The sequence below is a fragment of the Podarcis vaucheri genome (genome assembly GCF_965113315.1).
Source record: "Podarcis vaucheri genome assembly, chromosome: 5".
Taxonomy (NCBI): Eukaryota; Metazoa; Chordata; class Lepidosauria; order Squamata; family Lacertidae; genus Podarcis; species Podarcis vaucheri.
Window position 1 is genome coordinate 74,521,057 of NC_138763.1, and position 26,902 is coordinate 74,547,958.

Consider the following 26,902-nt stretch of genomic DNA (forward strand, 5'->3'; position numbering starts at 1 on the left):
CAGGTGTAGTCTGACTAAAGCAGAGTAGAGTGGTACTTGATCTAGAGACTAGATTTTTGTTGATGCAGCCTAGAATAGCATTAGCTTTTTTTGCTGCAGCATCACATTGTTGACTCATATTGTGGTCTACTAAGCAGCGATCATTTTTTATAAGGGCTGGCACAGGCCATTTAGGAGTCTTCATTGTCAGCTTCCTTGCTGGTTCCTTGAATTAATAAAGGGTTCCTTTCAAATTAAATGCTGTGTTTGTTCATTTCTGATCTTGAGCTTTTAGGGAGGTTTAAAAAAATAATAATTTTGCCTTGTTACTGCACTGGATTGCTCTGCAACTCAATTTATTAGTTTGCTTGCTGGCATAATGGCAAAGGAATCTATTTAACTAGCCTGCCCCTTTTTTCTTTTCCTGAGCAGAGAGAAGCGTGGTGTCAGTTCCTTAAAAAAAAAAAAGATGACAACTCTGGGCAACCTTGGGGAGGGGGGAGCGCCAGGCAGATCTTTGCACCCCATCGCCACATATGCTTAAGACGGCCCTGACTTGACTTGCTCTCTGTACTGTACTGTACTGAATCGAGAGCTATGGCTTTGGTGGTGGTGGTCTCCCTGGAAGCTTGATGGGGAGACAAAATCTGCTGGAGGGTTCATGCTGTGAGCCCTTCATTCTATGCTCAGGTTGTATATATGCATATTTAAAACCATATATCCTAAAGACACCACCTTTAACCTTTGTTCCAAGGAAACTGAACACTGGGTAATCACTGGCTCCCCATAATCTCTTGCTTCTCAGAGACTGGAGTGTACACAGCAGTATAATAAAATCTTTAAATTGACTTCCGTACTTATCTGTATAATTTATTTTGTGAGCAGAATTTCTTGCCAAATAATGTGTTTCCATCTTGCAGTTTGGTCTTTTTAATGAGTAATGTGAATAAATAAAGAACACAGAATTCATATTATGCAAAGCTATAAAAATTAAGCCTTAGGTATTGACCTAGAAAAATAGCATGGATTTGGAATCCAATTTCTGTATTTTCTTTTCTGAAACTTGAAAATCTTCGTAGTGCTGAGAGTCCAGTGTTGTTGATGTCAAAATTTGATTTGCTTCTTTCCTCTAATGATATTTCTGCTGTATACAAATAAAACAAAGAGTTCAACTGATTTCCAGGGATTGAACACATCTACACTAGAAAATCTTTATTTGCATGTTATCAAATTATATCCCACTTTAATTTTCAGGAACTGTAAGTAAGTGATCATGAACAAGTCGACAGCAATCCTGTACTAATTTGGGAATTCAGAAGTGCTCATGTAGATCACTTTGTATCAGACATTTCAGCTGGTGCTGCACTGTCATCTTTCAACATTGCAATACGGAAGATTTTTTGGACCAAAAAAATCATACTGTGCTGCCTACAGAGCCAGCTTCCAACTATTGATATGAGGGTGTGCTGGTGAAAAGGCCTATGTGTTTTCCACTAACGTGTTCCACACCTTGAATTGACCATCAACAGCACCAAACTGAAAGCATGGGCAGCTGATTTACAGGCATGCCCCAAGAAGATTGTTGTTAATCAGACATTGGCTGGGTATTTACTTCACTCATGCCAATGAGACATCTGATGATGTGTAAACTGTCTATGCAGAACAGAGTTGTGATTGAAGTCGGTTCAGGTGATACAGAAGGCTCTTTCTGATGTTTGATCTGTAATGACAATTTCACACGTCATTTAGTTGTTGATTAAATCGATGAATAATCCACTTTCCTTCCAGAATACTCAAATCATTGTACAACTAATGATCACTTCATGTTATGGCTATTGAGGGGTGAACATGCATGTGTGAACTCTGTCTTATAAGATTACTTTCAAAGTGTGCGGTTGTTGGTTAAGGGGGCAGGACATTGGGCAGGGGAGTGGTTTATTACAAAATGCTTCCTAGTTCATATTTTATTATGTACTTTAGTCTACTAGTCTACTCATTTTATGAGTGGCAGCAGGCAGATGGAACTAGGTCAGGTGAAAGTCTGGAGATAGGTATTGCTTAGCTTTCTTGCTTATGCCAATGAGATTTTTGACAAAGGAAGAAAGCTATGAAAGTGTAACGAGAAGAAACAAACATGGACAAGACTGATAAAATAATAATTGCCTCCCAGTGCATGCTTGCATTCAGATTTTGTTCCTTAAAAGATTTTTTTTTTCTGGAAAGAAAAGCTATACTTTCAGTTTTGTTGGGAACAGTGGGAGACTGTTTTGTTTATTTATAGTCACAGTCCAAAGCGAAATGTACTGAAAATGCAGGTGGAAGTGTACAATTATCATTAGCTGTGAAATAGATCAGTTATTATTTCTATTGATACAAAGAAAACAACAAAATCTATTCCTTTTGAGAGTTTCCTGTAATAGCTTTTCATGCCTCATTTATGACATACTTTAGCATTAAGGCAGTGAAAGACTGAAGTATATAGTGCTGGGGTGACACATGGTTTATTATTAATGATGACTATTATTTCTAATGAAAGAGTTTTCTCCTCCAAAAGAGCACATGATTAGTAGATGCAATATCTTACTCTCTCTGACTTTGAAATAACATTAAGAGCAATACAATCACTTTATAGTGCAGGTAGGCAAGCAGTGATCAAAGGCTCTGTTTGTCCCACAATGCTGCCCAATTCCAGGGATACTGCCATGGTAATGCATTGATAGGCCCTTTGAATGAATGATTAAGTTGCTTTAAGGGATTGCTATGACAAAGGCTCTGTAGGAAAGGCTTTTAGAATCATTTGCTTGTGGCAAAAGGAATGGCATCCCACCTTTGGTGGGGGCAAGTTTGCCCCACACCCCTCTCATTGGAAGAGACTTGAATTGATCTCCCCTGAGGGGGTGGGCTATATGGGAACCACTGCTGCAGGAGTGCTCTCTCAGAGGAAGCCATTCAACCCTGCTGTGTCACTTCCTCTCCTTCCTTTCACATTGCAGCATTGGTAAGAGTGGTTCACGTTCTCTCTCCATGCTAGCTCCTTAGGTACTCTGAGGCGCAGCTGGCTGGCTGATGGTGAAGAGTAGGAGTGAGCACGAGTGTCTCACTTTGAATAGGACTTCATTATGCTTCCTGCCTTCACAGCAGGTAACTGCCCTTTCAGTCATCAGTTTGGTCATCAGTATTGCTTATGGCATTTGGGGCTTGCACAGATGAGAGATCCACTAGCTGACCACGTAGGACTGGACATCAGGATGTTTATGTGCGAACATCAGTCTAAACCCCATGAATGGCCAAGCAGGCCCACCATGTAGGCCTCACTATCAGAACATCTCCCCTTGCCCATATAGGTCCATACCCTCCAAGATTTCTCCAATGAAAATAGGGACGACCCATTCCATAATGATAATTTTACTGTTTATACCCCACACATCTTATTGGTTTGCCCCAGTCACTCTGAGCAACTTCCAACATATATACAAACATAATAAAACATTAAACATTAAAAAGCCTTCCCTATACAGGATTGCCTTCAGGCAGCTCAGGAGTCAAGTACAGTGGTGCCCCGCAAGACGAATGCCTCGCAAGACGAAAAACCTGCTAGACGAAAGGGTTTTCCGTTTTTCGATGCGCTTCGCAAGACGAATTTCCCTATGGGCTTGCTTCGCAAGACGAAAACGTCTTGCAAGTCTTGCGATTTTTTTTGCTTCCCCCCCTTTTTCTAAGCTGCTAATAGCCTTTCAGCCGCTAAGCCGCTAAGCCTTTAATAGCCGCTAAACCGCTAATAGTGCTAATCCGCTAAGCTGCTAATAGGGTTGCTTTGCAAGACGAAAAAACCGCTAGACAAAGAGACTCGCGGAACGGATTATTTTCGTCTTGCGAGGCACCACTGTAACTCCATACCCTCCAACATTTTGACAATGGAAATAGGGATGTCCTAAGGAAAAGTGGGACATTATGGGATCAAATCAGAAACTGGGATGGCTTCTCTAAATCAGGGACATTCCCGGAAAATAGGGACACTTTGAGGATTTGTAGGTCTCACTGCCTAGATGTGCTTGTCGGTTGTGTGAGCCCAATTTTCCATCCTTGCAGTTTGGCTCCTTAGGTCCTACCATAACTTCTCCATCTTTGTCTGTGTTGAATTCAGTTTTGGACCTGCCATCAGGCCATTTAGGCCTTGCCTGTGTCCTGCTCAGCCCTCCTTTGGCATAATAATAATAATAATAATAATAATAATAATAATAATACAGTCATACCTCGGGTTAAATATGCTTCGGGATGATTATTTTCGGGTTGCGCTCCGCAGCGAACCAGAGGTAATGGAGCCGTTACTTCTGGGTTTCGCCGCTCGCATATGCGCAGATGCTCAAAATGACGTCAAGAGCATGTGTGGAAGCGGTGAATTACGACCCGCAGACGCACGGACACAGGTTGCGTTCGCTTCAGGATGCGAACAGGACAGGGCTCTGGAACAGATCCCATTCGCATCCAGAGTACCACTGTAATAATAATTTATACTCCAGCCACTCTGCTCTGGGTGGCTTCCAGCAAATAAAATACAGTAATTCATCAAATATTAAAAGCTTCCCTAAACAGGGCTGCCTTCAGATGTCTTCTAAAAGTCAGATAGTTGTTTATATCTTTGACATCTGATGGGAGGGCGTCCCACATGCTCAACGTCTGGAAGCATTGTATATGTTATTACGTACCTGCTAGATTGCAATGGTGGAGTTAGGCCCCTAAGTTCTTGCCCTCAAATTCTGGTTTTTGTTGGTAGTCCCTGCATTTGGCTATAGGGTCTGCCTTTGGCTTTGAGAATCTGGCCCTTCTGCAACACATCATTGTGGATCCCGATTCTGGTTTACATACTCTAAGACCTGGCCATTGAGCTCTGTGAGTCTCTGCCTCCAGGATGGCTTCTCTGTGGGATGATTTGTACCCCACCCATCTGGCTGGGTTTCCCCAGCCACTCTGATAGCACCCCTTCCCCCATAGGTTCAGAAATTATTGTGCCTGGCAGGCTGTGGCAGTTAAGGGAAGGGGCTGAACTCAGTGGCAGGGCATAGAAATGAACTCGCAGGTAGAAAGGAATGAGTCCCACTGCTTATATGCTCACGAGTCTTGAGGGATGCATTCTTCACACTCAGGAATTAACTTCACCTGCTTACATTCCTATGATTGGCCTATGCTGTAACAGATCTTCCCATTGTTATATAACCTTTCCACCAATATCGTATCTCTTGACTCCTCTTTCATGATGTGTGGACAATGTGTTGGTCAGTGATCGTGGCCATTTAACAGTCATCCCAGCCTCTGTTAAAAACTAGGAGCTGAGCAGTTTTCTCCCCACAGGAGTCCCATTGCACTGATTTTCTGAAAGACTTAGTGCTAAATCTCTCAGCACCACACCACGTTAGATGTGTATATTCACATTTATCAATCAGGTTTGGTACTCCAATGTTCAGGAAAGGTATAATAATAATAATAATAATAATAATAATAATAATAATAATAATAATAAAAACACCTTTCCTCACAGCACTGTGGTCTTGAAAAACCAGCCCCTCCCTGAAACAGTTCTTTACCCTGGGAGGGAAGCTTGGTTCTGGTGTCAACAGCAGTTTCTCTTCTGGGGTAAATAATAGCTTCAGGGAGGCTATTTCCATTGGAGCTATGGCAGGGCTAACTTTCTCCCCATGCCTTGCAGCCTTGATTCTTATTAGACTCCCTTGTGGCTCCAAAAAATACATGTTAAATCTGTTATTGTATTTTAAATATCATGTTGATTGGCCCTTGGCCCTTAAAAAAGTGTTAAGCAATCTTTCGCTTTTCTCCTGTTCTGCTCCTCCCCTGGAAAATCATTTAGACCAAAATTTTAATGTGTGAAGGGAATGACCAGGGTTCCATCTGCACTGGCAAACCCTCCAATTTCCCCCTTTTTCCAGGGACAGTCCTGGATTTACAGAAGCTGTCCTAGCTTCTGATTTGACCCCAGAATGTCCCACGTTTACTTAGGATGTCCCTATATTGGATGGTATGCATTGGCGTTCGATATTTCTCTCAAGAGTCACCTGCTATGGGCTGTGTGGTGTTCCTTGTATCAAAAAATAAAAAAGCAGCTGCTCTCCACCGTTGTCTCACTAGAAGTTTGACCGTCTTTCAGCTGGACACCTTTCGGTATTAATCAAGATGTAATGCATCAGTAAGGTAATGTAGTGTTAATTAATGCTCACTTGTAGATGATTATCATTACATATGTAATATCAAAATTAGTGGCACTTGGAAATATTCATCATCATGAATATATTAGACCTTTGAGATAAAAGGACTTAGTTATAATGAAGTCAGTGTTGCAGGTCATTTCCCACTACTCAGTAGAATCTATGTTGTAGTTAACCATCTAAAGAAACACCTTAAAAAGTAATTTATGTGCAAAATTGAGGTTAGTAGACTGGTAAGGTCTGTGTCATGTGGAATTTTCACAGGTGCATTTGCTGCACCTTCAGTTTATTTGAGAATTCTCAGTGTTCCAGTGGAAAACACTGAAATACACTAATTCCTTTGATATTCATTAAAATAACATTAATCTTGATGAACTCTGCTGGTGTTAATGTTGATTTATTCTGAAACCTTCTAATTAAAATAAATCAGATTCTATAATTAGCTAGAGGGGAAAATAGGCACTGACCTAGTTACTCTATGCTACACTATATAGTGAGTTTAAACTTGGAAATATTTTGTGGGATGAATTTAATAACAAGAAATGAATTTAATAACAAGAAAGGATTGATCTGTAGAGGATAGGAGATTTTGTGCACCTCTTTGGCTGGAAGTACTAAAAAAATAATTTCAGCAATATACTTAGAAATATGCAGCAGTGCTTTGTAGCAAATACATTTGTTTTACAGCAAATAAACTCTTTTCCTAATGATTTGAGCCTAATGATTTGGATTGACATAAGAAATTAGTAAATGCATTGGCTCTAGAGACACCTGGAGTTTGTGATTGCTGCAACATACACACTGTAATTCCCAGGGGCTGAGAAATGTATATCCAGTTTTCATATTTCTCATGCTCCAGAGGGGGCCCTCAGGAGCTAGGGTCTCAGTCTCAGGAGGCATAAGCCTTTTACCAAAATATTCATCAACAATGACGGTTGCAAGTGCAGTGCATTCCAGAGAAACCAAGATCAAGCGTGGAGAATCGGTCTAGGTCCAAAATGTGATCCAGAAGCAGGGTCAGGCAACAGTCCAAGGTCAACATTGCAGGGAGTTCAGGGAAGGTGCAACACAACAAGGAAGGGAAACAAAAAGGATCAAGGAGCCAGAGACTTGTGTTCTTTTCAGCAAATAGAAGGCTCAAGAGGGAGACCTTATGTTCTCTGGTTCCCTAGATCATACCCTAACTGTAGCTGCTAGTAGTGAAGGAGTTTCAGGAATTTCTTTCTGGGCCAGTAGATGTTGTTGCTCTTTGGCCCAAACTTGGACCTTTTGACATCAGCGTTCTTGAGAAGGTTGGGGAGGGATGTTCTCCACCTCCTCTACCAGCTCCAAGGGTTCTTTAGTGGGTCTCAATTGGAAGGGCCTCTCAAGAGGATCCTCAGCATTGGTTCCAGGGGACCCCGCCTGCCCCTCAGTGTCTTTGATATGTGAGGTAGTCTCATACTAGGTCAGGGTTAAGCATTTTATTAAAATATTTACATACTGCTCTTCATAATTTACAATAAAGGTAAAGGGACCCCTGACCATTAGGTCCAGTCGTGGCAAACTCTGGGGTTGCGGCGGTCATCTTGCTTTATTGGCTGAGGGAGCCGGCGTATAGCTTCCGGGTCATGTGGCCAGCATGACTAAGCCGCTTCTGGCGAACCAGAACAGTGCATGGAAATGCCGTTTACCTTCCCGCTGGAGCGGTACCTATTTATCTACTTGCACTTTGACGTGCTTTTGAACTGCTAGGTTGGCAGGAGCAGGGGCCGAGCAACGGGAGCTCACCCCATCACAGGGATTCAAACTGCCGACCTTCTAATCAGCAAGTCCTAGGCTCTGTAGTTTAACCCACAACGCCACCCACGTCCCTTCTGCTCTTCATAATTTACAATAGCCATACATAAAAGCATACAATAAAAACCATATGAAATGTGAAAATCAGAAACCAACTATTATGTACAGATGTTTTCTTAACTGTCTGCTTAAGCCTGGTGGAAGAGGAAGCTTTCAGCAGCCATTTAAAGGTTGAAACAAGGTGCCTGCTGAATCTGTATTGGCTGAGTATTCCACAGGACTGGAATATGAATTTTCTGCCGGAAATGAGCATATAATATGAAGTATCATGACTGTGCTGGTTGAAGGAATGGTTGTTATTGAAGAATTCGGAAGTATACAATAATATTTTTGGTTGGAATACCTATTTGTGGTATGAAAAGGCAAAAGTACATAAAGGTTTCACAAACCATATAATTAGGAAAAATTTGTGTAGATTATGGGATAAATATAAAAACTTATTGGAGACCAAAATACCACTATGGCTTTAACCTTTGGAAATAGTGGTGAAAAATAAAAATATGATGGAGAGTTGGGCAACTTCTAGAAATTTGCTAAGAGAGGAGGGTGGAGAATTTAAATTAAAAGAGTTTAAGGATTTATCTGGGTTGTTAACAACATGGTTACAATACGGCCTAGGACCCTCGTATCTACGGGACCGCTTCTCTTGGAATACCCCACGGAGGACCTTATGGTCTGCAAATAATAACATCTTGGAGATCCCGGGCCTCAGGGAGATTAGGCTGGCCTCGACCTTTTCGGCCTTGGCCCCGGCCTGGTGGAACACTTGTTTATGAGAAAATTCTATGAAAATGTTATATAGATGGTACCTAAAACCTAGTAGTTTGGCAAAAATATATAAATCAAATTCGAAGAAGTGTTGGAAATGCAGAGAAAGAAGAAACATTTTTCCATGTGGTCTTGTAATAAGGTTAAAGCTTACTGGGAAATGATATATAATGAATTGAAAAAAGATGTTTAAGATAACATTTGTTTAAAAAACAACAACCCCAGAAGCTTTTCTCTTGGGAATTATGGGATCAGAACTACCTAAACAGTATAGAACTTTATTTATGTACGCAACTACAGCTGGTCTCATCACTTCCTGGCAAATAGAAGGGGAAGAAATGGAGGCAGTGAGAGATTTTACTTTCCTGGGCTCCATGATCACTGCAGATGGTGACAGCAGTCACGAAATTAAAAGACGCCTGCTCCTTGGGAGAAAGGCGATGGCAAACCTAGACAGCGCCTTAAAAAGCAGAGACATCACCTTGCCAACATAGGTCCATATAGTAAAAGCCATGGTTTTCCCAGTAGTGATGTATGGAAGTGAGAGCTGGACAATAAAGAAGGCTGATCGTCGAAGAATTGATGCTTTTGAATTACGGTGCTGGAGGAGACTCTTGAGAGTCCCATGGACTGCAAGAAGATCAAACACATCCATTCTTAAGGAAATCAGCCCTGAGTGCTCACTGGAAGGACAGATCCTGAAGCTGAGACTCCAATACTTTGGCCACCTCATGAGAAGAGAAGACTTCCTGGAAAAGACCCTGATGTTGGGAAAGATGGAGGGCACAAGGAGAAGGGGACGACAGAGGACAAGATGGTTGGACGGTGTTCTCGAAGCCACAAACATGAATCTGACCAAACTGTGGGAGGCAGTGGAAGATAGGAGTGCCTGGCGTGCTCTGGTCCATGGGGTCACGAAGAATCGGACACGACTAAACGACTAAACAACAACAACAGCTGCAAGAATGTTGTATGCCCAAAAATGGAAGGAAGAAGAAGTCCCGATGCGAGAAGAATGGCTACTGAAATTAATGGAGTATGCAGAAATGGCGAAACTTACCGGAAGAATAAGAACTCAAGATAAAAAGTTATTTAGAAAGGAATGGAAATGGTTTATTTGTACAAGCAAAGTGTAAACAGATTAAGACATTGGCAGGATTACTGTAAAAACCTGCAGTTTAAAAAAGGCATATGAGATCCATATGGCAATAGATGAATAAAAAATAAATTAAGATAATTTGGAGTATGCAGAAAAGGATGAAAATAAATGTATAGAACCACATAAAGAGGGAAAAGGGAGTTAAAGTTTAAAGTGTTAGAATTATATTTGAATAAGTGTTGTAATGCATATAAACAAAAATTATTTTAGAAAAACAAAAACAAACAAAAACAAACAAAAAAAGCCCAATGGCAGCCCCACATAGAGTACACTGCGGTAATACAGCCTCAAGATTACATGAATCACAGTGATTAGGCTATTCTTGTCCAGGAATGGCCATAACTGGCAAACCAGACAAAGCTGCTAAGAGGCACTTGTAGCCACAGAGGATGCTTGGGCCTGTAGTGACAAAGTACCCCCAAACTGTGCACTTGCTTCTTCAGATGGAGTGCAACCCCATTCAGAACAGGTTCAGTGACTATTTTCATAGGGCTCAGCTCGATGTTCTTAATTGGATATTTTCATTGTGCCTCAAAGTTTGCTTTCTTCCTACCTGTTCTTCTCAGCAGCTGCTTGCTATAAAAACTGCATCATTATTGTCATTTTCATTTCCTTCCTGTTCTTTAATTGGCAGGGAGTGGGATGCCATCACATCTCAGATCGTATACCACCTGCTGTCCTAGCCACCCATTCAAACTGAAGGCAATCAGATTTGTCCTCTGAAGTGGCTTTGTGACAATTTTACATCACAAGGCAGATTTTCACTAAGGACAGGAAACATTCCTCTCTGTCTCAGTTGGTATTGGGAAAAGAGGACAATGTGGCTATGGATAGCTACAGTGCTCCATTAGTGGGCTTTCACTAGCAGCAAGGTTGGATAGGTGAACGCTCCTCTTCTGTTCACAGGGCCCTCTCAAGAATCACCAAAATAAGTGCTCATTATTTAACTGAAAATAGAACTGCAAAGGGGGTATATGTGGTGTGTTTTAGGTCAGCGCTAGTTGGAACAAAAGTAGGAACAAAAACAACCATATACATTTACCTTCATTGTTAGAAGGCAACTACTGTTCTTTCACTGCACTATCTGCCCTCTTTTCCATACTGTAGATACTTAGAAAAATTCATGAAAGTAACCATTGTTTGCATGAGTTATTCATTGTAGGGGATTGGTGGATGGGTCCTGTTAGATATTTGCTGCAAAAAGATCTCTGAGATGCTAAAAAGAATTATCCACAACTGAACCCTTTCAGGAAAAAACAGGTATTCCCTGTCTGTGACATGGTTTAAGATTAATAGAGAGACCTCTGGACAGTGGCGTAGCGTGGGTTGTCAGCCCCCGGGGCAAGGCAAGTAATTTGCGCCCCATAACCCGTGGATTTTAGCAGGGGCAGAGAGCTGCGAGTGCGAGCGCCCCCCAGATGTTGCGCCCGGTGTGGCTGCCCCCCCCGCACCCCCCATGCTACACCGCCACTGCCTCTGGATGGCTAGTGTTAGAACATCTTAGTGCCAGTAAAAAACTGAGCTTTTCCATGGTCACAGTCCAACACAGAGCTTAGCATGTTTCAGCTCATCAATTTTATTGATTTTAAGTCCATTAACTGTGGACTGAATGTATGTCCTGCAAGTATTCCTACAGATGCTTGCACCCTACAGATGCAAAATATTTATTTGGAGCTGCAAATGGTACTCAATTGCAAATTCTGCCACTATGAATCTGTTCCCAACATGTGACAGTGCCGGATTTAGGGTGGTTCTTCTGCACAGGGAGCCAAGCCAAGGGGCTGTAAAATTGCAGAGATCCATTGGGCGTACCAAATTTTGGCCTTTCACAAGGTGCCATATTATGAAAGATTACCAAAGTCCGCTCTGCATGTATGAACTTTAATAACAAATATCTCTTTTTAGCACTACTCTCTGCTACCTGATTCCCAATGAAATAGAATATTCTCACTGTGGTCTTTTTCAAATGACGAGTGGAGTAGAAATCTGATTGAGCAAAATGCAGATGAAATATGGCATACTAAAAGAAGCTTTTTCAGAGTTTGGAGAAGCATGGAAAGTTAACTAGACATGCCCATTGATTAATGAAGAAATGAGTGTGTTGCAGATACTGTAGTTCCATGTTGAATAAATGTGTTCACTTACTACTTTTGATTGAGGCCCAGTAAAAACATTTCATTATTAAGACTGACTGTTTCAAATAATCCCATACTTTCATGCATGCATGTAAAACATTTGTGGGAGCTCAGGAAGACCTTTATTCCAGAGTTCTTAATACTTTAGTCCTGGGTTCTTAAAGAGATGAAACCAGTAGGGTCTCTGTTCACAATCTCTTTCCTTCACCTCTTGGGGCCTATCTATGTGATATATTAAATGCATGTTTACTTTTAAAAAGAAGAATCGGGGAAGGGAATCAGTATTTGGGCTGTATTGTTTGTAGAGGAGAGTCAAAGTGGAGGAGAGATAATGCTGCCAGGTTTATGCAGACAATTAGGAAAATCATTTTCTATAATAGCTGATGATCTGTAAGTTTAGATCTTTAGATCTCAATGTGGTCACCCACCCACCCACATTTGTTGAAAACTGCTTTGATATTGGTTTTATGAAATTGTGGTACATATGAAATGCCCACGTCGGCATAAAAATAGCTCAAAAACAGCAAAAAAAGAGCTCAACAACTTTTCTGTCTGAATTTTCACTGTTTGAAATATGACACCCCTACCCAGGAGGGAAGCTGCATTTGAAGGGATGGGTTTTAACTGGACAACAGTACAAAGGTTATATCCTACACATGCCTCAGTCCAAGTTTGAACTCTTCTGGGGCTGCTTTGGGTTAAAACAATGTTGAGGTGGGTAAGTGCAGGCATGATTGGGAAATCTAAACTTCTCTGTTAAGAAGACTAGAGCTTCATCTCTTGGCCTAATGTGCGGATTGGATCACTGAATTATCCACTGACTTTTGCAATTCCAAAATATCCCATTGTAGTTCTTGGCTAAAACAAAATTATTGAAATGCATATTCTGAGAGAGAACAAGTTCAAAATTCTCCAGAAGTTTGTCTAATTCTCTTTCATAGCCATTCCCTATGTAGTGGGAAGTTGGCCATATATTTCATAGAATCATAGAATCATAGAGTTGGAAGAGACCACAAGGGCCAACCCCCTGCCAAGCAGGAAACTTTGATGAAGATAAGCATTAAAAGTCCTTGTTTTTTTTAATCCCTTTTTTCTTATGTGTGCATGTTTCTCTCCCCCCCCCCTAATAATAATATAAACTCTTCAGGGAAGAAATGTTCTTCCCAAGTGTCAAGCCATTCATTAACGATTGCTGATGCATTCAGTTGTAGATTTTCTTGAGGCCAAGGATTTGTCTTTCTAATGACTGCTTATGCAACCTCTTACAGCCACTGTTGTTGGTACAAGAAGCAGTGAAAAGAAGGGGTGCATGATTTCTGCTTCAACTTTAGTGCCTCTGGTGTTTTGTGGTGATGATGGAAGACTTTTAGTGTTTTTCCCGTGCTGAGAAAAGAGAGTTGCAAAAAGAAGATGCCCACGTCCCTTTTCCCCATGTTATTTTTTAAATGTTAAAAAGTGGAAACATGAAACACAAAAAATCACTTACGTTTTGCACCTTCTTTACATGCTTTTAATATGCAAGGCCTCTTTTATTTGAACAAATTACTTATTTAGAAGTGTTTTTCCTTCAGCAACTTACTTGTTTACCTTTTCGTGCATTCTGAACAAGTGTTGCACATTCTCTTGATGGCTGTTGTGAGTACCTCAGCACACAGGACCACTCGCTGTAGCTTCCCCTCTCAATCTTCGTTGTATTCAAGATCACTGTGACATCTTCGCACCTTCTTCTCTTAGAGATGCAGAGGGCCCAATGGCACTTTGTGAGCCTCCACAATTCTCATTCTAGTGAGTGCGAAGATTTGCTAAGAAGAACACGAAATAAGCATTTTATACCACATATAGCTTGCATGCAAGGACATTGTTAGCTTGGGTGGTAGTACAGCATCACGACCCAGTTGTCCAAGACTCAGTTAATGCTAACAGCATAGGAAAACATGTTATTTCATTATTTCCTCTCTCTTGCACAGCAGCAGCTAAAGAAAAAAACACATTAAATGAAAGAATATATTTTTCCCCATAAAGTGCCTTTCTTTCTAAGGAAGAACCCAGTTGCCCTGTAGCCCAGTCTTGTAGTGAACTTGAATTCAGCTCCTAACCATGTAATTAGTGGCAGGGATATATGAACCGGAATATTTAAAAGATTTGCACCAATGTCTCCTGTGAAATACATTTAAAGAATTTTTTCCCACTTCTAGTGCATTTTCATAATTGATGCTGGTTTTATTTTTTATTGTAAGCTGCCTTGAATGTGTTTTATACAGAAAGGTGGAATATAAATTAATAAACCAAATAAACTACGGTAAGCTAAAACCAAGTATTCCAGCTTCTACTGCATTTATCCCAGCTATTGTAGCTCTTGTTGCACAAGGATACAGTCAAACACTGAGTAGATTTTACCTGCCTTTACTTAGAAAAACATTAGCATATCCTTCAGGTTTATGTGACCAGGCCACTGTTAATATCTAGGAAAGCTGGCTTTGAGGTTTGCTAAGGCTACCAGAGTCTTTCAGGAGTTAATGCTGAGCTCTGGAACCCGAAGTCTCCTGCATAATACAGGAGCTGGGAATGCTTACTCTGTACCTATAGAGGAAATAGTCTGTTGGCATGCTCAGGCTGCCTTCTACCCCAGCCTGGGTGGAATCTAGACACAAATAAAAAATGTAGTGAAAATGCTTTTTTAAAAAAAGTTTTGAAAAATATATATTGAATTTGCCATAGCTCACCATCATCATCTAGTGTCACATTTGTATAATGCACTTTACAACACACTTAAAATGTTTTATTTGCAGCTGTATAGCTGAGTCCCTGCATATTTTTGGAAATATGGTTGGTGTTCTTCTGCACCTTCTGTGTGATCTTGTGATCTGTGTGATCAGTGTGAGAACTCTGGAGAGCTGCCGTTCGTCATTGTAGAGCTGTAGATAAAACTAAGCTATAGACCAGTGTTCTGACACAGGGTAATACAGCTATCTGTGAGCATCTTTTAAAACTAAGGACATAGGGCTGGATTCAGCTAAGTAGACGCAGCAGCAGGAAACAGCACAGTGGGTCCCACCGGTGCAATGTGACTTCACCCCTCTCTTCCTGCTCCATGCCCTCTCATAAGCTCTTGGGGATCAGGAGAGCACCCAGAACAGCACGTGGGGAGGCAGAGAGAGGAAATCATTCCATCAGGCAAGCTGAAATGCTTGTGGTGACTGAACCATTGGAAGACGACAACATTGAATTCTTCCTTTAATTGTCTATTAGAGAGCTACACACCCTGATGGCTGGGACAAATGGATTTATTTCTTGTCTTCTAGTAATTATTTAATATCTGAAGAAGTGTGCACGCACACAAATCTTATACCAGAACAAGCTTAGTTGGTCTATAAGGTGCTACTGGACAATTTTTTATTTTTTTTTATTTCCCCCCTGACTGCTTCAGACTTACCTGACTGTTTAATTACTGCAAGCCATGTACACTGGGATCCAGAGCACAAACACATCTGCATGTATCCTGGGTTTCCCCATGCTTTCTCTGCTATTTTTGGAAGGAACCTGAAAGGATCCATTGTGCAGACGGCCCTTCTAATCTTGGCTCATTGCTTATGAACTATCAACAGTGATCACATTAGAATGAACAGCATGCAGGTGGGTGTAGTATCTACAGCTATCAGTCATCCTTCCAGAAGAGAAGAGGCTGATGGTTTTTAACGTTTTCATTAATTTAACAGCTACTGAAAATTTCCATTAATAAACTGAGTTCCCAATTATTTGATTATTGCACATTGTATGATAAAATGAAAGTGGCACCCTAGTAATAATACAACTACTTATTTGAAGGTAATTACTGGGCTACAAATATGAAATGTGTCCAGCATTATGAAAGCCAGCTGAAGCATCTGCATAGCTTAATCCCAGCAAGCAAATGACACCCACCCAGCAGCATTATATTGTGGCCTGCCAGGTGCTTGATTATCCATTGTCTCCCAAGTCAGACGGATGCCAACAGCAAGAGGAGCAACAAAAATTCTGTATTCAGTACTGTATTTTTCGCTTTATAAGATGCACCTTTTCCCTCCTAAAAAGTAAGGGGAAATGTGTGTGTGTCTTATGGAGCAAATGCAGGCTGCGCAGCTATCCCAGAAGCCAGAACAGCGAGAGGGATTGCTGCGCAGCACTCCCTCTCACTGTTCTGGCTTCGCCGCGCACAGCCTCTTCAGAGCAGTGGGGAGCCTTCATCCCGCTGCCCTGAAGAGGCTGCGCTGTTATCCCAGAAGCCAGAACAGTGAGAGGGATCGCTGTGCTCCCTCTCGCTGTTCTAGCTTCTGGCTTAGCCGCGCTCTGTCCCTTCCCCCACCTCCCGCAAAAGCCAGCAAGAGCCGCTCTCCCTTTAAAGAGCGCGTGGCTCTTGCTGGCTTTTGCAGGAGGTGGGGGAAGGGACAGAGTGTGTGGCTCCTGCCTCTTCACTCAAGAGGCTTTGCATTGCTTTCGCTGAAGCCAGAAGAGCAAGAGGGATTGGTGCGCACCGATCCCTCTTGCTCTTCTGGCTTCTGGGATAGCCACGCAAAGCCTCTTGAGTGCAGTGGGAGCTCTCCTGCCTCTTCGCTCAAGAGGCTTTGCGTTGCTTTCTTGTTTCTTGTTTTTCTCCTCTAAAAACTAGGTGCGTCGTGGTTGGGTACGTCTTATAGAGCAAAAAATACGGTATATGCTTATTCTGCTTCCATGGTATAAACAGGTAATAATTCTTTCTTCAAGAAAGAGAGAGTTTTTCATTTAGCTAACAGGAAATAGAAGGCTTCTTTGTGGTACGAGAAAATGGGCACTCCTATTTCCGCCTCATGGGATCCGGGTGGCGCTGTGGTCTAAACCTGATCAGGGCTTGCTGATCATAAGGTCGGTAGTTCAAATCCCCATGATGGGGTGAGCTCCCGTTGCTCGGTCCCTGCTCCTGCCAACCTAGCAGTTCGAAAACACGTCAAAATGCAAGTAGATAAATAGGTACCGCTCCAGTGGGAAGGTAAACGGTGTTTCCGTGCGCTGCTCTGGTTCGCCAGAAGCGGCTTAGTCATGCTGGCCACATTACCTAGAAGCTGTCTGCGGACAAACGTCGGTTCCCTTGGCCTATAGAGTGAGATGAGCGCGCAAACCCAGAGTCGTCCGTGACTGGACCTAACGGTCAGGGGCACCTTTACCTTTATTTCCTCCTCAATAAGATTGGATGAGCACCTCACATAATTGCTCTACAAACCAACCCCTTTCATGTCCTCATATGGTTTGGTGCTCTTGAGAGGCAAGAGTCTTTCCAAAGGCCACCTAAGCTCTTTTTAGATGTTATAGTAGAGCCAAGTTAACATATTGCAGGGTGGGGAGCACCAGTATAGAGGCAAATTCCTCTCCAAACCAAGGCTCACTCTTTGGAACATGTGTGGAAAAGCATTATGTCTATGCATAGGGATCTCTACATGTTTTAATCATCACATCTAGGTATGTGGAGGAGCTTTCTATTATAGTTCTGCCTCTTCCCCCATCATATTGTGCACCCATTCAGCCCTAACAAACATCTGAAGAGTGTAAGTGTGAAGCCATATGAAGGCTGACTTTATAAGTTGTTTGAGGTTCAGCATGGTAGCTACCAATAATTTTGAACATGGAGGCCTTTCCTTGTGTGAAGTGCATAGATACACATAGGTGCAGCAGTTTTAACCATGCCAACATAGTCATAGAAAGGCATCCACACAGTTCTGTTTTTAGTAGCTAGCGACCATCCTGCTGTAGTAACATATGAAGTGGTCTTCATGAGCCAACAGTGAGGAAAGAACATAATATTATATTGGTTTGTTACTGAACTTGTATTTTTTGTTACCAGACTCATAATTTGGGAACACTGAGATTTCCTCTAAACTTCCATCACAATCAGATAAATTAATTCCATACTTAAACTACATACTTAACGTAGTCAAGGTCTGGAAATGTTTTTTCTCATGCAGTACATGTGAAGACAGTTCCCCCCCACCTCTTTTTACCACCCACTGCAAGTAGCTAAATCCATTTTCAAACCTCATGGCTGTGGCCCAGATTACTAAATGAAGATCAGAAATCCAAGAATCATTATGCCAATATAATAAAGAAACCAGAAACTGAAAAGCTTATGAAAGTTAGGATGAATTTTAAAAATGACAAATAAAATATTTTGAATAGCAAATAATTTATGCAAAATATGTTACAAAATCTAGGATGCTAAATAAATAATACAGTGTACTCTTTTTTGACATTTTGTATTCCCATATTCCTTTTTAACAATATTCCGAAGGTAATTTTTTCCCAATAATAGTTGCTTTATACAAATGGTGGATTTCATAGTTTTTAATTTTCTTTCATGAAGTTACTGTAAAATATTTGGGAGAAGTATTGAGAAAAATAGATTTGTGGTTAAATAATTTCTCTTTATTTATATATAAAAAGAAGATATTCGTTACTACTGTATGAAACGTTTTGCCCTAACCTTTTGGAAAACCCAGGTAATTCTGAATACTTATCCCTAGTCAGAACCCCAGAGGATGAATCTTTTAACTTATGTAATCTTCCATATTTTTAAAGTAATTGTACTGTAACCTCTGTTGCTATAGTCCAGTGTTGTTAGCATTATTGAAGCTAAAATATGAAGATTTCCTTCTCAAAAACCAGTAATTGGGTGGCAGTCAGTAGGTTCTGTATGAACAGCTAGAATTCATGACAAATTTATTTAGATTTTAGACATCTTAAATATTTAAATATTATTTAGAGGTCGGTCTCTATAATTGGTTCTGTGATACAATAAAACATTTCTTACTTTTTGGTCAATAACTTTCCTTATTAAGTTACCTGTAAATATAGAGGAGAGGGAGATAATCTCATTATGGTTTGGGGGGGCTTTCTTTTTTCTGACTTATTTTTGTCACCTTTAACTGAATATGGAGGTAAAGTAGCTGTAACCTGTAGGCAATCATGAGCACAGATCCAAACTGGGGGCTGGTTCCTGCATTAGCTTAAGGAGGACCCAACTGCAAAAAGGTTGGATGGTGGGTGCATAAATGCCTCTTATTACACTGGTTAGGCAACAAGATAATGTGGGTTCTGTGTGTAAAGGGCACATCCATATGTAGTTCCAATTCATATAGTCTTTCCCACTTGGCCACAGCTGTGTGTGTGTGTGTGTGTGTGTGTGTGTGTCAGATGATGTCAATCAAATCTAAAAGCAAATGAGCCTGTGCATGGAACATTCAGGTTATATGCATGTTGCAGAATACATACAAAGGTGCAAATATGCATGTGGGAAGGGTAGGAGGTTAGGTAATATGTGAACCTGCCCTTAAAATCCATTTCTGTGACTGTGCCAAATAAGGATCTGTGCCCATGACAATTGTTTGGAGGATTAATTTACTACCTCTTCATTCAGTCAGATATAACCCCTAAAAAGGGCAACATGACTGAACCCTATCCCCAAAAGGATATGTGTGACTTGTCTCTACATTTTATTCTCCATCTGTAATTTGTTATGTCCAAATGGCATTTCCAAAAGCCAACATTCAGGCCTCTTTAGATAACTTTTTATATGCATTGTACTATGCATCCCAAAACTTATTTTAAATTGTAAAACCAGGGAATTGGCTTATTGGCTAATTTTCAGGATGAAACAGCCATAAAAGCATACTGCTGGTGCTTGTACTGATTGAATACTTGAAGAATTAAAATACATCTAATTGTCATGGCTACCTAGTTGCTTTATCTGAATTACTTAGAAACTAACTAAAACTGCATCCTGGTCAGCCATTAACTGAATGAAACTTTGTTGCTGTGGTTACTTTCTTTGTCTTCAATGCTCTTATTCTCTGTGGTGTGTTTTTCTGTTTTTTTGATGCAGTACTACATGAAGGAATAGGACAATGAGTCATTCATTCACAGATGCGTTGATAAAATATCCCTCTTTATCATTACATTTCATTGCTTTACAAACCAGGCTGCAATACAAGGCAACAGTTAATTCTGAGAACTGTTTTAAAAAAACTTTGATTCTTTTTTAATAGGAAAAAAAACCATTGTCTCTGTAATCTTGTACAATCCACCCCTCCATTTGGTTAATGGATTATTTCTGGAACAAATAGATAGAATTTCCTGCACAGTCAGTGTGATAACAGTTGTGCAGATTTTGCACAGCACAGAATTTCAGAGTGAAGTTTTCTTTCTGGGCACAAAAGCAGTAACAAAACAGTTTCTACGAAACTGAGAAACTCTGAATATAACACAAGATAAAACTTTTGTTAATTTAAAATTTTAAAAACTGAAATTTGCAAAGTAAAATGTAATTAAATCATGGTCCTGTACATACCAGTACATCTCAGTATATTGAAACTTTACAATATGAAAAAATACATTAGATCTGTACAGTTTTGTTTTTTTACAGGTAGGTAGGATGAGTTTTGAAAAAAGATTTATTTTAAGGATTGTACTCTGTTTTTAAAGTCAAAAAATACTGCACAACTTAGCTAATTATAAATTGTAGACATCAAACAATCTGTATCTGAATGTGTAAATTTCAACAGAACAGGAATTTTTGAATCCATTACTGAAGAAATCTTCATTTCATCCTTCATGTGAAAAAAATATGGTGGCAACCCTTGGCTGTATTTCAGGCCACTGAATGTATCACTGATTTCGTGCTACCGTTGTGATTGTGCTCAGATCCAAATCAGTCTCTAAATGTGTTTCCATTGTTTCTTCCTGTGCATTAGATTCATAGGGCTTATGAGCAAGAAGTTCATGGTGTACACCACAGTAACTTATTGTAGGCTGGTCATATGCAAGAAATGTTGACACGTTCATAGATAAAGGTATCTAGAGGTGGAAATAAATATGAAAAGTAGTTAGTAAAGAGGCAGCTGAGCAGTAAACTAGATGTAATATTGAAGACCATGATTGCATTTTCTGCTTTTTTTTACAGCTTCATTAGCAGCTACAGAAGGGAGGTGGGGGAGATTCGAATAGAATTGTGATGCTGGGGAGAAGGTTTTTTTCCTGTTTCCCCTCCACATTCTATACTATCTATTAAATATCTGTTTTTCACATAAATGAACTCTTAACTAGGAAAAAAACCAAGCCTTCTCTCTCCCTCCCATCTTTTTAATTTCATTATCGATTTAATACTCCATTGTAGACTACTTGGTCTCTAAACCTATTATCCCACAAATATTATCCCACAATGGTAAAATGTGGACATTTCTTTCATAAATGTAGTCATCTCCCACAAAGACTAATGGTAGTTTAGCCAGACTTAATTTATTTCAGCTAATGGTATTTCATCATCATTAATCTGTAATAGATTGTTTGAATACATCAATTACACAATGTTTCACCAATCCATGAACCACTTAATACAGTTTTCAAATTAATACATTTTTACCATTGTAACAGCCAGAAATACTTTTTTCTTTTATTGCTACATATATTATTTTATTCCATTTCCCCCCAAATATTTTTTCCCTAGACTGTTTTCATAATAGTAATCATCCCCTCTACTCCAATTGCTGTTTGCCTGATGGGACAAATAATTTTTCATTAGGAAAATTTGATAGGGGATAGGGTTAACTTCGCTTTCCAAATACAATGGTCCTCATTGTATCATACACTCCTTGCATGGTGGCTGCTATTAATCTTTATCAGAAAAGAACAACAGCAGCAGGAGGAGGATCACAACTCTCCTGTCATGTCTCATTTCATAGTTACCATTCTATTTAATAAAGACTTCTAGAGTCCATGCGCCGCTCAAAGTGGCTTATAGCAATTAAAAAACTTTGTATATATTATATTAGCATGGTTGTTTGTGAAAAGGAGTAGGTGAAAGTGATGATGAATACCTATAGAGTGCTACAGTGTAAGAATGCCTATAATGAGGAAGCTTGGCCTTAAATAAATACACAATGCATAATGTGTCTTTTAGCTACCCTGTCCAAAAAGCTCAGCTAAGAGGCAAGTATTATTTTTTTATTAGTTTTCATAACAATCATGTGAGATGTATCAGACTGTGAGGCCTTGAATTAGGAACTGTTAAAAAGCATAGAATCGTAACTCTGGAATTCTTCTAACAAATGCTGGTGGGGTATAGTAATGGCTATGCTACTCCAGCATTTGATAGAATAATTCCAGTGAAAATCTCATTTAACTTAGGAAGAGAGTGAATATGCTTAAGGTTATGCTGTGAGCTAGACGGTTATTGGCTCAAATCTTACCTCATCGCTAGAAGGCCTTGGGCAAGCCTCAGTTCTCTCAGCCTCAGCACTCCCTCTCCAGCAGCAATACAATTGAATTACTGACTTACCTCACATTTTGGGGGGGAGGCTTGTGAAAATAATGTATGTGAAGCAGTTTGAACACTAAAGAAAAGCTATATAAATGCTAAGTATCGCCAAACCCAGTGCCCAATCCAAGCATCTCCTCTTCCCCAACTCAGATCAGTATCTTTAAGCAGAGCATAAGAAGAAATCAGGTGAACTATCCCAAATGACTCAAGTTGCACACACCAGGGAAATCAGAAAGTAGAAAAAACTCCAGAGTTACTCAGCTAGTTTGATCCTAAGCAGTAAGCAAAACCCACCTACAGAGTCTTCTCAAAGAAAAAATTGCTGAAAAACAAGTCCAGCCATTCAACAAGCAAATGAAGAGTGCGTCACTTAGCGACGATAGAGAATGGTCTCCTTTGGCTATAAAGGAAGAGTTGGAGACCTCTAGCTGCTAATTAGTTGAGAAACTCTTGTCTCACTACCCACCCCCACATTATGAAATACTTTCATTTGACATATGATGTATGTAAGCTTTTTGTGGCAGCAGATAATGACCTTTTATGAGACCAAGCTGTGTTGCTGAAATGGCAAGCAAAGGAACTGAGATTTTTTTGGGAAAACTAAAATATAAATCAGAGAATGCCAAAAAGTCGTGATACTTCATTATATGAGAACAAAGAAGCTCACTGATTCTAAAAAAGAGCTGAATAAATGTATGAAATGTGATTTTGGTTCTAATGCTAGAGATATGGGTGACCCATTAGGGTAAGGGAAGAAGTTCCTAGTAGCTTCACCTTCATAGATGTTGAAGGGACCAATATCTAGTGCCGTTCTGTGATACCAAACTACCAACAGAAAGACTCATAAACCAGACTCAGGTGCTCCAACAATCAGGAATCAGTCATAGAATAGTGACAGTGCCTACAACACAAATAGCTATCAATAAGAACATAAGAGCCCTGCGGGATTAGACAAGACGGTCACCTAGTCCAGTATCATGTTCCCACACTGGCCAAGTAGATGCCTATGGAAACAAGCAGGATATGAGAGCCATAGCTCCTTCATGCTTGGATGTGCCAGCAGGTGGTATTCAGAGGATACGACCTCTGATACTAGAACTAATATATAGCCACTGTAACTAATAGGCATTGATTAGACAAATTCAGTGATGAAAAGTATCACACACACCCTTTTAAAGCCGTCAATATATATTGTGGTAGCAAATTACATGGCTGAAGTATGTGCTATATGAAGAAGCACTTCCTTTTGTCTGTCCTGAATCTCCAATTCCCCTTCATTGTATGGCCCTGGGTTCTCCTATTATGAGAGGAGAAAAACTCCCTCCCTCCACTTTCTCAACATCATACAGATGATTCAAGAAAGTCAGTGAGCTATAGTCTTCAAGTGGCTCCCATACAAATAAAGTACCTCTGTCTTCAACAGCTCTTCTTAACATGAATCTTCATAATAAGCGTTGCATCATTTCCCAGTACATGGTGGGGAGGCATATCATACAGCAACCTTGCTAAATCTAAGGAGATCAAAGTCAACTGAGTTCCTGGATGGTGGGGAATCCCACACAGCAAGAGTGGAGATCCTGTGGCCCTCCAGATGATGTTGGATTCCAACCTCCACCAGCTCCAGACAGCACAGGATGACTGGAGATGTAGTCCGGAAGTGCCTGGAGGACCACAGGTTTCCCTTTCTGACTTACAGGCTGTGGAAGACAAACAGAATCTAAATGCAATAAGCAAAGAAACCTATGTAGTACAGTGGTACCTCGGGTTACAGACGCTTCAGGTTACATACGCTTCAGGTTACAGACTCCGCTAACCCAGAAATAGTACCTCGGGTTAAGAACTTTGCTTCAGGATAAGAACAGAAATCGTGCTCCGGCGGTGCGGCGGCAGCAGGAGGCCCCATTAGCTAAAGTGGTACTTCAGGTTAACAACAGTTTCAGGTTCAGAATGGACCTCCAGAACAAATTAAGTTCTTAACCGAGGTACCACTGTATTTCCAGTCATAAAGTAATCTGCCTATGCCACCATTTCCATTTAAATGTTATAAATTTACATTCACAGACAGCTTTATCCTTTTGTTTTGTGGTATCAGCTGATATGCTGGGCATACTTGGGCATTGTTCAAGCATCATCCACCTTGCTAAAGCATAGCCTTCAGGATTTAACTGACTGCATATTTTGCAAAAGTACGGCCGCGCCAATGTAGTGGTCTCACCGTGGTGCTTATCCTGTTGAGGGAGCTGATGAGACAGGAGTGGAACTCTAGCCATGGATGGAATCTAGATGGATGGAAGAGGTTCTATACTTCTTTGCTGTAGTAATGCTGCTTTCCTTTTTTTCACATTATACTACACAATTTTTGTGCCCCAAGGGAGGGTTAGGTTCTTCATTTGTAGGACAAGGTGGGTCAAGTAATAGTTTTCATGAGACTAATGCCTGCTGTAGGCAAGAGGAGCTTAATGAAGGATTAAGTGTTTTGAAAGCTATTTCACTTGGTTTAATTATCACTGAATAGTCTTTCATTTGGGAGCACTAACTCAACATTCTAACTTCCGATATTCCCTGTAAAGCTCCAAAGTTTGGCATATCTTAGTAAATGAGATCTCTTGGGCCACATGTTTTACTTCCTGTATTCCAAGGCCATTATGATAACATCCCTTCAGTACATACGTTTCATTTCAGTATGTGTTTCCTAATAGAAGACAACAGCTCATTTCATCACAGTGGAAGCTGTGGCCTCAGCATGTTGCAAATCAACATCAGCTGTGTTCTCAACTGTGTTGGTATGTGAGAATTTTATTAACATTGCAGAAGCCATGGCTCCTCTCAGAGGGGAACATATTAAGCATTGTTTTGGACAAGATGAAGAAACTCAGGGATTGGGACTGTGGTGGCTGGAGCTCACTGGAAGCAGCAATAAGAGGAGGCAGAACCAATGACAGGCAGAAACAACTAATTTTAGTTTTGTCCACATCCTTGCAGAGTTCTACAGGGGCAACATTGAGACTAGGGAAGTTGAAGCTAACAGGCAGGGCTACTCCCTTGACTGGTTGTAAATAATAAGGCAGGCAGGTGAGAGCTGATGGAAGTTACTGGGATAGTGCTCCAGCCATCTAACGGACTAGCCTCCACTGTCTGTTTCCTGTTCACCCCACTCATTTGCACATTCAAAATGCACTTCACGGCAAGGATTTTTCCAGCTTTGCTACCAGAGTCTTTAACAGTGATGTAGAGGCTCCGTCTGTGACCTCCTACATACATCACTGTGTTTTTATTAAGTTGGGAGCAACCCAGTCAGATGGGCAGGGTATAAGTAATAAATAAAAATTATTGTTGTTATGTTGCAAGCATATGTTCTATCACTGAGGGCAATGACCTGTTTATTGAGTGTTAATTCTGATTTGTTTGCAGGGAGATTAGATGACCGCTATTTAGTGAGCATTCATTCTGATATGTTTGTAGGGGAGGTCAAAGCAAGTATCATTCCACACCTTCCTGTGTATTTTCATGCCCCTTTGCAAAATATGTGATCTTTTGGCGAAGTGGGTTTGTTGTGCAAGACCTCCCAATAATTATGCATTTGCAAGTATGTGATTGAATCCCACCTGGAAATAGAAATAGTCTGGAAGAATCCTGAGTTAGTGGTAGCCCAAATAACATTTTTCCTACTACTGGCTAGAACAAAATTATTGGATTTTTCTTCCTAGCAAGTTGTGTTAAGATGAACATCTTGAAAACTTTATTACTGTTGTTGTTTTTTAAAACCAATACATTCTGATTTATGTCATCATTTACCACTAAGATGCACATATGGATTGTGATTTGTTTGTGTATATTAAGGAAACATTAATTTTGCAAAGTATGTTGTCCTAGAATTAAAATTGTCACACATTCAGTCCACATTATAGGATGTAGTGCAGGAGTTTGTTATTAGTCATATAAACTATGTTTGTAGGGTTTTTGTGATCTGTAATAAAGAAACCATCTGGAATGTAAAGGATCCTCATATTCTTGGCATTCAAAAATATAATTTGGAACTTTTGAAAAACATATGTCTATAGAACCGTCTGTTTCTGATGGAATACATATGAAATGTTAAGACCAGGCAGCATGGTTAACTTATAGTGCCTAAAAAGTAGGCACATTGAGAAGTCTGTGTCATCAGACTGTAAGTTATAAATAAAGCAAGCTTTAAAATTGAATACTAAATCCGATTAGAGATATGTATATTCTTTTTCATAAAATAAGAAGCAGGAATCTTGTTGATTTTATCTTTTCTTCTCCTGTGCAATTACGGTAATCCAAAATGCTTATTGGGAGTAAAATTTCTATTGTGTACTGTGTATGAATAGCGATCCATATCTGTTTACTCATGAAAATTCATGAACCAGAATCCATGATTTCTGGTTATGAAAAACTTTATTTTCTTGGATTAAGGGTTGAGGAGATGGAGGGGACTAAGTGCAGAGGTGAAGCACGGAGCCAA

At 40.3% G+C, this 26,902-nt stretch overlaps 2 protein-coding genes across 13 annotated transcripts in view; one reads left to right on the forward strand and one right to left on the reverse strand.

Annotated features, from left to right (window-relative positions):
* The window catches only part of CTNNA3 (catenin alpha 3), a 591,589-nt gene that overhangs the window by 146,214 nt on the left and 418,473 nt on the right, over positions 1-26,902 (forward strand). Inside the window, exon 8 of one of the 12 annotated variants that reach the window (XM_082222362.1) lies at positions 13,367-13,426. The exons of the other annotated variants lie outside the window; for them this stretch is intronic. Coding sequence (XP_082078488.1) covers positions 13,367-13,411 — 45 coding nt within the window. The 3' untranslated portion in view covers positions 13,412-13,426. Of the gene's footprint in view, positions 1-13,366; positions 13,427-26,902 lie in introns of those variants that run through there. 12 annotated transcript variants of the gene reach the window in all.
* The window catches only part of LRRTM3 (leucine rich repeat transmembrane neuronal 3), a 100,391-nt gene continuing 91,814 nt past the window's right edge, over positions 18,326-26,902 (reverse strand). The window contains exon 3 of the mRNA XM_082222446.1: positions 18,326-20,954. Coding sequence (XP_082078572.1) covers positions 20,766-20,954 — 189 coding nt within the window. The 3' untranslated portion in view covers positions 18,326-20,765. The remainder of the gene's footprint in view (positions 20,955-26,902) is intronic.